This window comes from Varroa jacobsoni, unplaced genomic scaffold, assembly GCF_002532875.2.
Source record: "Varroa jacobsoni isolate VJ856 unplaced genomic scaffold, vjacob_1.0 scaffold_790, whole genome shotgun sequence".
NCBI classification, from domain to species: Eukaryota; Metazoa; Arthropoda; class Arachnida; order Mesostigmata; family Varroidae; genus Varroa; species Varroa jacobsoni.
In genome coordinates this window covers 145,140-160,783 of record NW_019213692.1, presented here as the reverse complement: position 1 = coordinate 160,783, position 15,644 = coordinate 145,140, and the positions used below count along the sequence as shown (strand labels likewise).

The window sequence follows — 15,644 nt, the reverse complement described above, 5'->3', positions numbered from 1 at the left end:
TGCGGGAATAAAGTTTTCTGTTGGATTATCTATTGCAGTCTGTTTTTTATCTACTTGACCCCCTTAAACAGCTATTAAGTGCATTAGTAATACAGTGCTACCCCTAGAATAGGCCATTTATGTAATTAAAACGTCATAGAACGTTTTGATCGTTTCGGTAATACCGTAAATGACGACTTGTATGTAAGCTCTAGACATTGGCCGTTCTATTTATAAAGGTTTAGGTGGTCAGACTGACTGCTACACGCGAATGGTTTTGGATACTCATCTACTGGTTGGCGAAATCGTGGAACCTGGTTTCGTCTATTTAATATTCCACTTGTTGGTCAGCATTGCCGCGGTAACCTGGGTCGAAACTTATCATATGAGTATCGATTCCTCTTTTGAGACTACCGGACTGCCACATCAGCGCCTGATATGCTGTACTACGATTTTACCCTCGAAGTGGGGAATTTTCTCGCGACTGTGGTCCAGCAAGACCGATGCATCAGATGAAGCCTTCGGTCAGACCGGACGATGTCGCCCCCTTGAAGGCATTCTCCGTGCAGTCGAGTCAGACCGTAAGCATTGTTATACCAAATATATTGGTAATAATAGACGATAATAAAGTTTCAATAGTTTAGAATGAATTCCTTATTTTAGTTGGTGAGATGACCAAAGCAACTTGATAAAGTGTTTTTTATTTTGCATTCTGTGATTTGTTGGAAAACTCTCTATGCATTGGTTTTAACGTGCAGTGCAGATGTACGTTAGGGTACCATATAAGGCGCGAGAAACAGAGCAACACTGACACTTTTACAAACCCCTTTGTTGTATTAACGGTTGAAATGTGTACAGCGTTAACTCAGTCAACGAATAGTATTTGGGTCTCATATCGAGAGACAGATTACTGATTCGAGCTCTCACCTGTCTAAACACATTTTGTATAGGTAAACATTTTTGAAGAAAGAAATTTTTTTGTGAAAGGGTGTTTTTGTCTCATTATCAAAAACTTAATATCTGATACCTATCTTACCGTTATTTACAAGCTGATTTTTGCTGAGACGCGTGACTGTTGGTACATTCGCTTTGTCCGCTATTGTCTTCCATGAACAAACCGCGGACATGAAATTTTAAGGCGAGCTTCTAATTAAATACATGTGTTCTATCTGCAAGTGTCTCAGCGCATCGCTTTAACATGGCACTAATTATCCTTTTTATATACCGTTCAGATCATGAGCTGGTAGCCAGCATCAAAGAAGTATCTGTTAACTGGAAGGGTGAAAATATCATGGACAAGTTTACAATGAAGTTTCCAGTGGATTTTGTGACAGCGCTCGTATCGCAATCTCCAATGTTTTTCGCTGTATTCATCGGTGTTTTGACTGGTACTATACGGACGTACACTGGACAAATATCTTCTCATGGTAGGTACACGATGGAACAACGTGCTTCAGTAAGCATTTGTCAAATAGGACGTTTCGAATGCGGCTTACAGCGATGCACAGTGACGGTAGCCTTCAATGCCATGTGATCTGTATACCGCATCAGTAATCTATACCGGTGTATCTATACCGTAAAACATGATCTATAACAGACTGTCTGAGATACGGCGACACTTCAAGGAATAGTAGAACTCTGAAAGGCAAATCCTACTGCGTAGACAGCTACCGACCAGAACGTTTGTAACCTTTACAACACAACTGAATGTATCATAGATTGAGCTAATTGTAAATAGTTGATCGGATAGGTGGAACCGATCCGGTTCAGCTAGGATCAACCGAACGAGATAAGTGGAGGGATGCCTCCGACATTAGGCTGGTGGAATGAGTCGAATTAGATGAAACGACAGCAACCCAAATTGGGCCGGTCTAGTCTTTAAGAACAACAGTAAATTAAGATGTTTTTTCCTTCTCAAGGCGGGCAAAAGTGGAAATATATTGGGACGCTGTTGCAAAGCATACTGTATATGCTAAAATAAACGGAAAAAGGCCCGCTTCTTAGAAAGATTGGTGATCTTGTTAAGAGAAGATAATGCTAGGTAATAATTTAATAACCAGGACGAAGAAGAACCACAATTTGTTTATAATGGAGCTTCTAACCATTGCTCTCCATAACGTACTTGCGTTGACGAACGAAATGGTATGACAGCAGCTAACTTCCAGTATGGTTTTTGGAAGGTGGTGAAACGCAGGATCGTAAGGAAGAATAGTTTTTTTCCAGCTATCTTTAATTAAGCTGAGATTCATTAAAATGCGAAAGCCCTATTTTCGGAAATTTCTTCGGTGAAAGTTGGTAAACCTTCCTGCCAAATTTCAGATACATATGGGTTTCATATACCCCAAGGGTGCCAGAAAGATACATTCTCGTTGTAACGAATTTAGCCCCCTTATAAGCTCGTTATATGGTTTCAGATCTTTCTGCATGCTGTGAATACAGAAGTAGCACAATACTTTTCATACTTCAGCAATGGATTAACACATAAGCTGTGGGTGCCTGCCTATATTCTAGTCATTATTTTGACATACATATGACGGCTATGGCGATGAAGGCAAGTTAGAAAGACTATTCTAACTAAATTAGTAGCATATTCGTCGAGGCAGAATTTCTCACATAACAACTACACTGTACTAATAAATCGACTAATGGCTTATTTTAGTTTACCGCTCTTAAGTTAAAAAATGAAACTACAAGTTACAAATGATCTTCCAGACGTGGTAAAGCCTCGGCTAAAGGCCCAAAGTTCTTGCTTAAAAATAGGTAAGCTACTACTCCGACACCAATAGAGCCAGTGGAATTTCCTCTGTATAAGGTAATCATTTTTTAAAACGGTCGAAAGCTTTGGGTGTAATTTAAAAGAACATTATAGTTTTGGCCAGTTAAGTAGCCTGCTGTAATCACCCCAAACGAAGTCAACCACAGCATCTGACTAATGTCGGCACGTGTTCCCGAAAATATAGGTATTTCAGGGAAGGCCTTCAAATTTGCAAGAGAACTCACGTAATGCTCATCGAGACTCATAGAGCAGACAGAGCTGCGTATAGAATGAGAATTGTCTAAAAATCTGCGTATGAAATCATACGCCAATGATGTAGCTATGTGAATCGTTCTCTTACAGAAAAACTGTTCGGCAAGCTAAGTATATCCGACGACTCATTATATGAGGCCCTTTTACCTACAGGTGAGCATCACGGGCCTTCAGTAACTTCTACATCTCACACAAAGGACCTACACTATAACACATTAAAGGGACATATCTCAGTGTGTACAGCCGATCCAATACTTTTCAACAACCTCACAGTGCTCGACAACTTCCGCATATTGAACAAACTGTTGACGTATGGTGAGTGACTACAGTTTCGTTTCAGGAAGCCTGGGACATTTTTTGGCCAAATCGGTCTCAGGACCACGTATTATCACACATGTGTCTTGTGCTGGCTGGCTGACTAAGATAAGTTTGATACGCTCAACTGAAACCGAGTGAAAACATTTTTCGGATAGTTCGAACGCCGAACGACAGTTAACAGTCTATTGTATGCCGATATCTGGCCACAACCAACAATAAATATTATTACATTTTGTTTTTTCTATAATATACCGTATATATAATAATAATAATAAATATCTAATAACCTCGGCGCAATTCCACCGTAATGCCATATTGGACGTGATGTGGAGGGTGTAGTCCAGGTTATTTTTATTCAAGTTTATTGAAATTTTTATGTTACACTTCTATTGATTACGTACGGATTACTCTGGGTCGCTTGCCAAATCTGTCTAAATTTATCTCGCGATGCATAATTTTGTCGTACAAATATTACCTATCTATTCATTGTGGGGTTGATGTAATAGCGATGTGACTTCAAGAAAAAAAATACGTAAACAAATTTTGTTTTTCGTCAATACGGATACATTTTCTCAGTTGTTCCATCAGCCTAAAGGAAACCTCGGACCTGAAGCACCCGCGATTCGTCACTAGTCGCACGTTTTATGCTAATTATATTAGGCTAAGCTGTGGAGGAGATGGGTCTAAAAAAAAAGTTCAAAAACACATAAAAAAGTCTGTTATGTTTGATGAAAATGACACATAGCACGTATTTAGCAATTAAGTAGTTTAACTAGCTTGTAACTAATCATCTTTGGCGTGCTGTTTGCCCCTTTAGCGGAGCTGGACCTTCATTCTCAAGAGTTGATGGCTCGACTAAATGTCCTCCATCTGATTGGTTGTAAAGTGAGAAAATTAACAACCGGACAAAAAAAATTAATCGCCATGATTATCGCACTCTCAAGCGCTTCGCTCGTGACAATTCTCGAGGAGCCCCTGCAAGGACTTCATCAAGAGGACATACCATTGGTTCGTCGCTTATTGGTACTATATAGGTTTTCGCTTGTAGGTGTTCCCAAATGTATAATAGCTACTACTGAAGATCCAAAATTGTCCCTCTACATGCAAAAACAAGGTAAGTATGCAAATGTTCAAATCCATCCTTTCTATTGCATCGATATAGTGTGTGGCCATGGGTGAGAATCATCATTATTTACATTCTAATTTCTGTGACGAAATAGTCTAGCTAGTTAATAGGATAGAAATAGCCTGTTATACATACATATAAATACCAAAAATAAAATAAAAGATAGACATTAAATAGAAAGGTACATAATTGTCTATTCGACTGGTACGTGCACTGAACATATTTCAATCGTCGCATCGTTAGGTGTTGCAGTTAATACATATCGGCAAAAGGCAACGCAGCGTTGTGGTTCTTACGGCTAGCCCAAAAGTAGCGGAATTGCTGGGCCAACGGATTGGCATTGAGTTTCAAGGCGAGCTGGCACTGGATGGATCACCATCCTTCCTTCGGAACAAGTTCCGTTAGTAAACAGCTTTATCGAAGTTTGATTTCGTCTAACATATACTGCTGCAAACCAGGCATAGTTTGAGAACATCTCTGAGAAGCAATTCGACCTTTGGAGCATCGGTACTAAGAATACGGTCACGATTCGGCCTAACACTTTTTACCAACGGCGCTGCCCGGATTGTCGATTAGAGATCGCTATCTAATCTTACGCATTCATAGGTGATTTTGTGCCAGATACAAATGGCTGTAGACCTTATTGTTGTTTCGGCAATTTGTGTGTGTTCTTTCAGATTTTGATTATAGTCTTTGTATATCGAAAGAGCGCTATTGTCGCATGGGACAAATATATGATGCCCTGGAAGAGCTAACAGGTAGCCTGTTGACGGCGTTTGATGACTTTGTTAGCGCTAAGTTCCTATTTCATTTGACGCACCACGACAAACTTAACGTACTGGAGAAGATTTCAGAGCGACTAGATCAACAAAAAAACGAACTCAAGATTGCGGGGTTCAGCCTTGCAGAGACAACTATAGAGGACATGCTCTTTCTTCTTAATCATGTGCGTAACCATTGTTGCTATTATTATTATCCGAACTAGAATTGAGGTTTTATTTTACACGTATCAACTCGTATGTCGTCCTGAAAATAATAAGGAGAGACGATAATTTACTTGGAGTATTCTCAAAGCTGTATTATCTGTAATTAGAAATTTCTTGCTACTGTTGTATTTTGTCGTATCTGTACTGAGAGAGCCTATTGATTGCCCTACCGGCTGTCGTCGAGGCGATGGCAAACTTCCGTCTTCTCTGATCTATCAGCATCAACGTGCAATACCGTACGAAACAGCGCTTTCGTATTATTCGTAGAAGAATCGTCATCACTGCTTTTCGAAGGTAGCAAATCGTTGTTATTTTTACCTGACTTGTGTAGCCGGAGGGCTTGCGTGGTGCTGATATCGAGGGAGCCGGAACGACGAAGGCCGATGTACGAAATTGGCTTCGTATGCACACTGCGACGAAAGTCAAGCGATTGCGGTATCAGAAATTTCTCGTTGCACTGTCTTCTGTCATCTGTAAGTCAGATAAGTCATTCCAGATGATGCATGCGAACACTGTGGAGTATAATATCGAGGTTTTATCAGCTTTTTTTGACTACGTTATTGCTTAATATCGTATATTGTTGAACCCGTTCTCTGACAGAGAAGAGGTTCCTCAGCGTTCATTGCGCCCAGCCGCGCTGTAAGAAATTTCCAGCGTACGTATATTTGATCATTTACTAGAAATTTGTGTTCGAATAGACAAAAACGCATGAAGATATTTGTCTTTATCGTTGCAGTACATTCGGGAATTAATATTTCGCGACTACCTCTAGCCCGATATATAGTCGCCTGTCTCGTCGTGATAACGCTGACCTACTTCCTTGTGCACAGCGGATATGTCCTGATGTACCTCGACTATAGCGACGAGATTAATCCTTTTATGAATTACTGCGTCCGAGGGGATGCCGATCTGTTAAAGATGATAGAACCATATTTTAAAGGCTTAAATAGATATCGCTGGGAAAGAGGCGACAGCTACAAGACTTTACGGAGCAAGTATGAATTTTGTTTGGACGCCAAAAAAGACCCGAAAAATCTGTCGGATGTAATTGAGATTTCTGTTCATCCAAATAATGAGGATATTCTTCACAGCGTCATTGTTTCTCTACTGAACGTAGCCCTAGCGAGACAGAATAGGAGTGTATCGTATACTCTAAAAGTCGTTAAGTCAAAACTGGACTCGTACCGGGAACGTCTTACTTGTAAGTTGTCGTTGAGCGTCGTAGACAAATGGGGCACATATCATTTTTGAGGTCATTTGTGACACGCTAAATCTGGCTTTTTTTGCAGATGCCATGACTTTTACATTAGCTCTGATAGTGCGTCGCTTGACGCTTGCCTAACAAATAGGCAGTCGATCATGTTACGTGTACATCCGGGTGCTGACAGTTAGCTTATTGTAGTAGATTTCTGAGCTAAAAAAGTTAGCAGCCTTAAGCTCTAGTGTGGATTCAACAGCATCCAATTGTAACAGTACCTTTTGAGCAGGCCGAGAACACCTCTCACGAACGGATCGTCCGATTTGGCTGGGTATCGTACATTCGGTGTACTGTATGAGCTAAGAAAAACGATCAGAACCACCATATGTGCTACGGCCTGTCGCCTGAATCGTTAGTTAATTCTATCATGAAGCTTACTTGGTCGTATGGGAATTTTAACATCTGTGCGTTATTGTATTGCTTAGTCGAAAGCGACGCCAGCCTTCTATTTAGGATGATCGTAATCGTCTTCATTATCACCAATAGCTTCTACTGCGTCCGCGCTACCTACACGCCCTTTTTGTACCGTCATCTATTCTATTCTGGCCTATCAAAACTACCTTTTTTTATCGGCACCTACACCGTACTTCTTATCTTGAGTAAGTAGTCGATAGACTCAGACGTTGTTCTTCTAAGTCACTTGTGCTTTTCGTTATAATTGGTGTAGAAGAGTGTTCACACTAGACAATGGTTTTAGGCCCGTTATTGTGTTTCTGCACCTTTGCGAAGAACATACAATAACGGTTGTACATTTTACCAGTCTAATAATAAGATAGATATTATGTCGTTATTGCATATTGTTTTTTTAATTGCATGAGAATTTATGAGTATAAGGACTGTTAGAGTGCAAATTCGACTTTTTAACTTAAAACTTACGATTTGTCTAGAGCTGTTAACCAAAGGTCATTGGCTCGAGCCCCACCACGATAGGTTTGATTAAGTACTAATTGGCAGTGTCCTTCGACCCAAGTGATCATGCATATTCTCGTAATCACTTATATCAGTAATAAGGGTCGTGGCAATATTTGGGACAGTGGCCTTATTATTTCCTCCCATTGTCTGTTTCTAGCCGTACGATCTCTGAGATCTCGAAGGTCTGTTTCCGATTCTGTGATACCTTCGGTTTAAAATTCCATAATCGATCCTACCACATGTGCGATCGATCCAATATGGAACCGCGTAGTCTTAGGCCACCACCTTTAGGTATGCTGTTTACCATAATCTATAACGAACGAATTTACCGTTCGATATTTGTTAGAATTACGTTAGTAGAATGCATTATAAGCTGATTAATTGGAAGGTTATCAAGAAGCCGGTTACTTGGTAATAATAACAATGTCTTCTTAAAAGTTGGCCTGCGTGCGTTTCTTGCTTGTGTAACCTCCCACGGAGCAGTTCATGTCCGTTTGTGTGATTGATTACCTTTCGATTCTCCCTATCTAGACACAGCCGTTCTAATGATATTCGTGATCATGCCTACATGGTTACACCATACGTTTCAAATGAGGACATTGGATACTTTTTACGACCCTGGCCCTTTATGGAAGGATTACATCATTTTCGGGATGCTGGCCGGCTCCGAGCTAAGTTTAAGCAGCATCGCATACGCACTCCCGCTTCCGTCGTGGATATCGTCTATACATCTCTTCGTCTACATTTTTTGCACTTATACGTGCCTTACTTTGCTCTATTTGTACGGTTATAAACAAAGCATTTGGATGTACGTCGCGTCACCAATAATTGCCCCGGGAAGCGGTACGTCAATTCAAGATGTTTTTTTTCCTTTTGACAGGCGCCTGGCGCATATCAAGCACCGACTAGACACCGAAACGCAATTAAATTCTTCTAAACGTATTCTATGTTAGTCTTCCAAGCATTTTAGGCGATAGGAAAGGTATACTAACAGAGGATACGAATCACATGATGGAATCTCACAATGCCTATATACGCAGCGGGCGGACGCCATCTTTAATTAAAGAACCGGCAAAAAAGCCCGAGTACCAAATACAGTTTCTTGAAAACTGCACTTGCACTGTTCTTCCGCGTTTCAAAATCTATTTCACAGATGCTCCCGCTTTTTTCGAAGATCAAATATAAGTCTGTTGCTCTTGCTTTTCGGCCGCAAATAAACACGTGATGCCTAAAAAGGCGCGTTTATGATTTTAGCTGTTTATGCCGCAATTTACTTGATTCTGGAAGGCGAACGTGTTGGTACCGTTTGCTCCGATCCGACAGTGATACAACTTGTTTGCCCATGGAATCCGTACGCTTTAAGACAATGCTGCGTGAATGGTGGCTGGCAGTGTTATTCAAAGAAGGCATCGAATGAATTATGTGAGTCCACACAAACATGATCCTTTTTCATGTGCTTTCAAGAGAAATTCAAATCGCCTAGATATAATACTTCAGTAACTCATTTTAAAATCAGATCTCTACCAAAACTCCTCTACAATCTAGCCCCAAAGAAGTTGTACGCAGAGTCATATGAAGTGGATAAGAAATTGAAGTAGAAATCATGTTGGCGGTATCAGTAGAGTTGTGTAACTGAAGATGTTTAGCCGGGGAAAAAAAAACTGCCGAGAACCGGTTTTTGCAGACGGGGCACTTATTCCTCGACCACCGGGGACGGACACACGATGGTGACCAATAGAATTTTAGATTGGCAATTTGCCCGAAAATGGGTTGCGTTCCCGTTTCCAACGGGTCTAAATTATATCTGAATTCGAGGTACCATCTGTTAGATTTCAACATAAAGGGAGCAGCTGCCCTTTTTAGAGCTGTTGTCAGTTTTCTCATATTCAAATTTTCGTGAAGTCGAAAGCAATGTCTAGAAGTAGTCGATTTGAAAGCTCGCTTCTTTCTCTTCAAACATTCCTAGTCTAGGCTTTCTGTAACTCTTGTTTGTTTGAAAAAAGAGTTATTGGGTTCGTGACACGTTATGATAGCCATTTCTGTACCGTACTTCAATAAAGCTCACAGCGGCTCAACGAAAGTGTTCATTAAATGACCTTTACCCTTCTCGTTGGGCCTGCCCTTAGGAACATTGTTCAAGAAAACTGAAACCCCTTACGAACCCCTCAAGCATACCGATAAAGCCAGATTAAACAACTTAACGCTAAACGCCTGATTGTCTGTCCTGATCTGCCCTGCCGAATTAATAGGGATCCCTTCTGATGACGAAATCTGAAAACAAAACTTTAATAAAATAAAACATTTTAGATCTTATGGGTCGGTCGATTTTTTGAAACTAACTAGTCAATTGTTTTTTACCGATATCCGTTGTTTTTTTACTCACTGGAACCTCCGGGTCACATCAGGACGAATAATATAGCGACATCAGAATTGTTCCGAACGTTTTTCGCAGCAAAAATTGTCCTGCCTTAAACACTTCACAGTCACATATGTTGAGCGTGTAAATTTTGTGGCCTGAGATGAAATAGTTAATCGCTAAAGGCTACATTAACAAGGACATGTGTAGGCGCCATTCCTAGAGATCAGTGTTCCGGCCGGGTGCATGTCCTTTCAGCCCCATCTTTAGATAGAGTCGTGACAATATTGGAATACAAGTCGTCAATCGGGTGTGCTATTTTCATAAATAATAATATAAAGTTGTTTTGTCTTCTGTTGCTGGCTGTCTAACACTTGCAACCAACTGTAGTTCGTAAAGCACCGTTGAGCATAGATTAAACCAGAACTAAGCTTAGTGAGACCAATCGGATTAATGTTAAACTAGTTGCAAATACGCCATAGCTGGAGTTGATTGATCCGTAGGAAAGTAACGGTGAGAGGAAAAGCTCAAATAATCTATGTTTACTTTTCTGTTCCCTTCGTAGTGCACATTTACTGGAGTCTGATCTTCTTAAAGCCCCTATATATCATCCTCATCGTCATTATGCAAAAATGGAATTCGATCACTCAGTTGATCCTGATTGGGGAACGGCGTCGGCGTAAAAAGAACATTAGCGAGCTAGAAGAATTTCTGAAACATGAAGTTGTTATGGCAGAGGGTAAGGATGAGACGCTCCTTCGGGAGGCGGCGATTTTCGCTAAAGTTCAAATTGATCGGTTTCTTCGTACGGGCAGCGTTGTTTTTAAGGACGCCTGTATTAAGGTGCATTGCTCTCAACCAACAACTCTTAATCTGGTGATCGACCCGGGTTCTTGTTTTGGTATCTTGGGCTTAGCGGGAGTCGGTAAAAGTACTCTGTTAAAAGTTATTCGTGGCGAACTAAAGCTTGAATACGGAACTGTGTACGTTAACGGAGCGCCGAAGACTGACCCGGCAAAGATCGGTTATTTTAGTAAGCAAATAGAGGTTCCTCAAGAAATGCAATTAATTGAGCTGCTCCTGACTCATGCTGAACTGCATAGAATGCCTTACGCATTCAGGCAAAACAGCGTCGAAGCACTGGCTACCATATTCGGTGTAGCTGACCGCCTTCGCAGGTAAGAGGCAAGATATATTTTCAGTTTAATAGGTGCCCGCCAGTACAATTTCGAAACGTCCTAATTGTACCCTACTAAGAATTGTTTCTAGTGGATTTTACCCATCTAAAAATTGCAATTAAGATATTGCATTTTCCCAGTAAAATTATCATGCGTTGTGGCCCGCAGGAAGTCAGGTGAATCGTTAACTTAACCTACCAACAGGAAGATATGGTTCGTTCTGTGTTTTAGTGGCCCCATCATGTATAAGGCTGCCTCAAGCGAGTCCGGAAAATTTTAAAAAATGTATAACTTGTTGGAAAGTCGTACAGGTTTTAAAATAAAATGTGTCTCTAGTTACTTAAATTGGCTGGTAACGAATCAAGTTTCTGGAAACTTGTTGGTGAAAACCGGTTGAGTTCATTCCAAAAGAGATAAGTTCAGATGAAAAAATCTTGGTAACTTTGAAGAGCAACGTTCAATGGTCACAGCGCGACAAAAATTCAACGATGATTAGTGAAGATACTAAACAAGAAGGCTGTAAGTGAAAGTACCGTTCGTCAATGGCGCAGACGATCAAAGAGCTGAAACCATTCAGTAGATAATTAGACAACAGACGTCGGGACATGAAAAACGAGAACGCATTGGCGCAGTCGAACACGTTTTTTACGAACGCAGAGCCTCGAATCGAAAAGGAGATCCGTCCGCTAAAGCTGACGTTTTACACGTAACACGTTATAGAATTATAACACAGATAGTTGAGAGTGCTGAATAATATATAACCCAGACGCTTGAAAATAGTGACAAAAAATGAATTAGCTTCAAACCAGCTGGAAACGCGTATGGTGTGTTCCAGGTGCTATTTGCAAAACTCTAATTAACAAAGAACTAATCTGACGCACGCAGTCGCCATAGACAAGGCATGGCTCAGTCTCTTTCTACTGCCAGCCGGAGAGGGGCCAGGCAAGAAAATAACGTTCCCCTGGAGAGCAATCGAGTTCCATGGCAGTGTCAAGCAGGTTCGAACGTACTTTACGTTCGAACCTGCTGATGATAGAACTTGCAATGAGATGCTCGCTGCAAATAAAATAGGGAACGCAGCTCATTATCTCGAGTTTCTCAAGTGACTTAGGACTGCTGGCAAAACGATCTGGTACCTCAACGCAGTCTGGCTACTTGATGACAACCCCAGACCTCATCGCCGTGCTTAAATTACATTCTAGATTAAGCAAAGGACCATCGAACGTTAGCTTCAGGCCGTTCATTGCTTTGACCTAGACCTGTGTGATTATGAAGTTTTCCGTGCCTTAAAAAGGGCAGCTGGTAGGCAAGCATATCCCTCTGTCGATTTATTTCGAAATAGAGACATCCGAAATAGACGTAGAAATTACATGCGAGAACACGAATGATAGACATGTGACTCTTCGTAAGCTGCCAAGCGCCTGTGTGAAAAAAGTAAAGTACCGCTTACATATATTGAAATTATCCCTTTACTACCCCAACTAGTTCAAAAGGTAGCCGGTCATATTCGGTTGTAGCAGCTGAATAGTCTACTCAATTCAACTAAAGCGCCATAGATGGCTCAGAATAGTAATGCTTATGAGAAAAATGGGCTTAATGTAGTATAATGGTGTTGAATGAGAAATGAAGTGCCTAAATTGTAGAACAACCATTTGAGATGCAAGTGCTTCAAAAAAGGCGCAAGTAGGCGTTATGACGTAATTTCATTATCAAGGAGGACAGTTGACGTCGCAGCAGCATTAGGAAAAACTACGAAAAAATTAGTACGGATCGATGCTGGTACTTTTAACTAATAGATATTCAAGTAAGTGTTGAATAGAGCATAGCAGGAGCATAGCTTGCGTTTAATATAAATATAATGACAAGAGTTTATTAAGCACGTGAGTATTTGTGTGACTGGATAAAATTAATCATCGTTGTGTAGCTGGCTGATTCAAAGCTTTGCTTTTGTCATTTATTCGAAGATTCCCGTTCAAGCCGAGAAAATGCCTATGTATCGCTTGAAAATACGAACTTATCGAAATGCGTGTAAGAATTTTTTAAAAAGATGCTTTTTGTTAGTTGCTAGTTACTACTTACTTGCTCTGTTGCCAGTTTCTCTTTGAACTGTCTCATCCGGTATGAAATGAATGGGGTACTTAACAATTGTCATGAAGAAACACTTTATCGTATACACAGCACGATGTCTACGCTGACCAAAGGAGAAAGACGGCTCGTGGCTGTAATGTCGGCATTTGTGGGGAAACCACCCATTGTACTTCTCGACGAGCCGACGGCTGAGATCGATTTGCAAACCAAAGAGGTCATCTGGAAAGCCATTTCAAACATAAGAGGCTACTGTGAGTGAGAAGGTCACTAAATTACTTGAAATTAGAAATTTTTTTTTAGTCTGTGCGCGTATTCCTATCAAAGGAAATTTCATTAATATTGAGGCCTGTGTTGGCGATAAGGCACTCTAAACCAGGAGAGTTGGATCTGAAAGCAGAAAATCTCAAAATGTAGTCTATTTAAAATTGTCACTAAAAAAAAAAACAAATACTATCTTATATTCTGAATCAATGATCACTGATTTAAATTGAACTAGTACCAATGTACTCTCGGCGGTTTTAACTAGGCACGATCATTATTGCGACAAACACCTTGGACGACTTCGAGCACTTCTCCTTCGACAAGACAATTGTGATGGCTGATTTGGATGTGAAAATGATTCTGAAGTTCAAAGAATTGGAGGCACGCGTGTGTCGGGGGTACTCAATTACAATTAAAGTTCACCATTTATCTATAACAGGTAGGTCAAGCACAGCTACTTTCAGATTGTATAAACAACCAACTTTAAATGTCATCTATGCAGTTCGGGTCAGATACCAGGAGTGTGATGCTGTTCCTATTGGCAACATATATGCGCAGGATACTCCGACTGCTCGATTTCCTATTCGGCGAACACCGGATGCCGCTATTCGCCCAGCTCCGATAGAATTCATTTAGTAAATTATAAAGCTGTTTCATCCATCTTTTCTAGTTATTTCCATTTATTATATTCAGGTCGCAGCAGAGTGCGCCATCAAGCTTTTCACGCAGACACAAAGAATCGTCGCTCCCTTACGCGTTTATCGACGATAAACGAACATAATTGATTTGTTCTATGCTTCTAGATTCTCGCCGTCGTGAGTACGGGTTTGAAGTCGAGCGCCGGGAACGTATGCGTATGCGGGATTTGATAAAGCCCATTCGCAACTGGGTGCACCATCGATTGCCAAAGGCTGTACCTGTTGTTGATGCAGGTATTTACCATAGCACCACGTAACCCTGTGTACTGGCGTCATCATAATAATATCTAGCAGTACACTCTAGTTATATTCTATTCAATGGTAAAAGGAAAAAAACTAACACTGATCATGATTGCGCGTCTGTCTTACTTAGCCTTAAAGACACCTTAGTGGAACGCACGAAAGCTCGAGAAGTTGTTAGGGTCAGCGTTGTGTGATGAGACGGCCGACTCACATTTAATGTGCAATGAGAATGGTTTGTCGGAAAGGTAAATGATCTGGGTTTGTTAATTGACAGGCGCCGTTCTCGAACTGCATATTATCGACGATTCTGTGGCCATGTCTGAATTGTTTTCGTTGAGGAACTTTATTTGTAAACAATTTAATTATATAAACGAGTTCCGCATCGCTCATCTTTCCAACCACGACAAGCTGCGTCACATTGTCGCCCGAGCAGGTACTAAACATTTGACGAATTCGTCATTTCTCGTATGATATCTTTAGATTAGGGAACAAACTTCATTCAGTTATAGTGAAGTCCGCCATTAAGCTATGATCTCAACATTGCTTTCAACTATACCTAATGAAAAAGGCGATTTTTTATCCTATAAAGAAACAACTTGTTCAAGGTTTTACGTTGATAATTTGAATTGAATCAGGATCGAATTTCTAGAAAAGCCTCATTCAACGTATCACATATATTACACGAAGTAGACGTTGCGCCAACTTTGTGACCGTTTTTGCTAGGGCGGGGCGTTCTACACGTAACGCAAGGTCCGGTGCGAATGTTAAAGGCTGGAATACCGGGCCATCTCATTCAAGAACCATAAAGTGATCTGTGATGATTATCTACAACCAGTATCTACAAACGCACAGATGGCCTACAAAGTGCCAAAGGACCTGCAGCGTCTGCTGCCACAGTCAGCCTTCTAAGGTGTTCGTTCATATATATCGTGAGAGTAGCTACAATACAGAACTTAAATAAATAAATAATCTTAGCAACATTTTTTTTTATTATACGGTATGTAGCGTAAGCTATTGTCCATAATGACGTCATTTTTAGCAATGCAGACTAGTGTAGATCACAAGTCCTAGTTCTAGCTCTGCGATCAATGTTTGCTGAAGAGCTTAGGCAGACTTACTTAGAGACCTAATAACATTTGAGCGGACTTGAGTTCACTTTTCTGGTCAAAGCTACTACGTTCTTCAGCGTTTACGTAGAGCCGCGCGTGGATAC

General features: G+C 40.7%; 1 protein-coding gene across 1 annotated transcript; it reads left to right on the top strand.

The window, feature by feature from the left end:
• Nucleotides 1-8,144: 8,144 nt before the first annotated feature.
• On the top strand, nt 8,145-15,413 carry LOC111263770 (uncharacterized). The gene is made up of 8 exons (XM_022839153.2): nt 8,145-8,450; nt 8,862-9,029; nt 10,529-11,141; nt 13,320-13,480; nt 13,756-13,929; nt 14,294-14,422; nt 14,706-14,864; nt 15,155-15,413. The coding sequence occupies exons 1-8, from the start codon at nt 8,153-8,155 to the stop codon at nt 15,235-15,237; spliced, it is 1,785 nt and encodes a 594-aa protein (XP_022694888.2). The 5' UTR covers nt 8,145-8,152; the 3' UTR covers nt 15,238-15,413.
• Nucleotides 15,414-15,644: the final 231 nt, after the last annotated feature.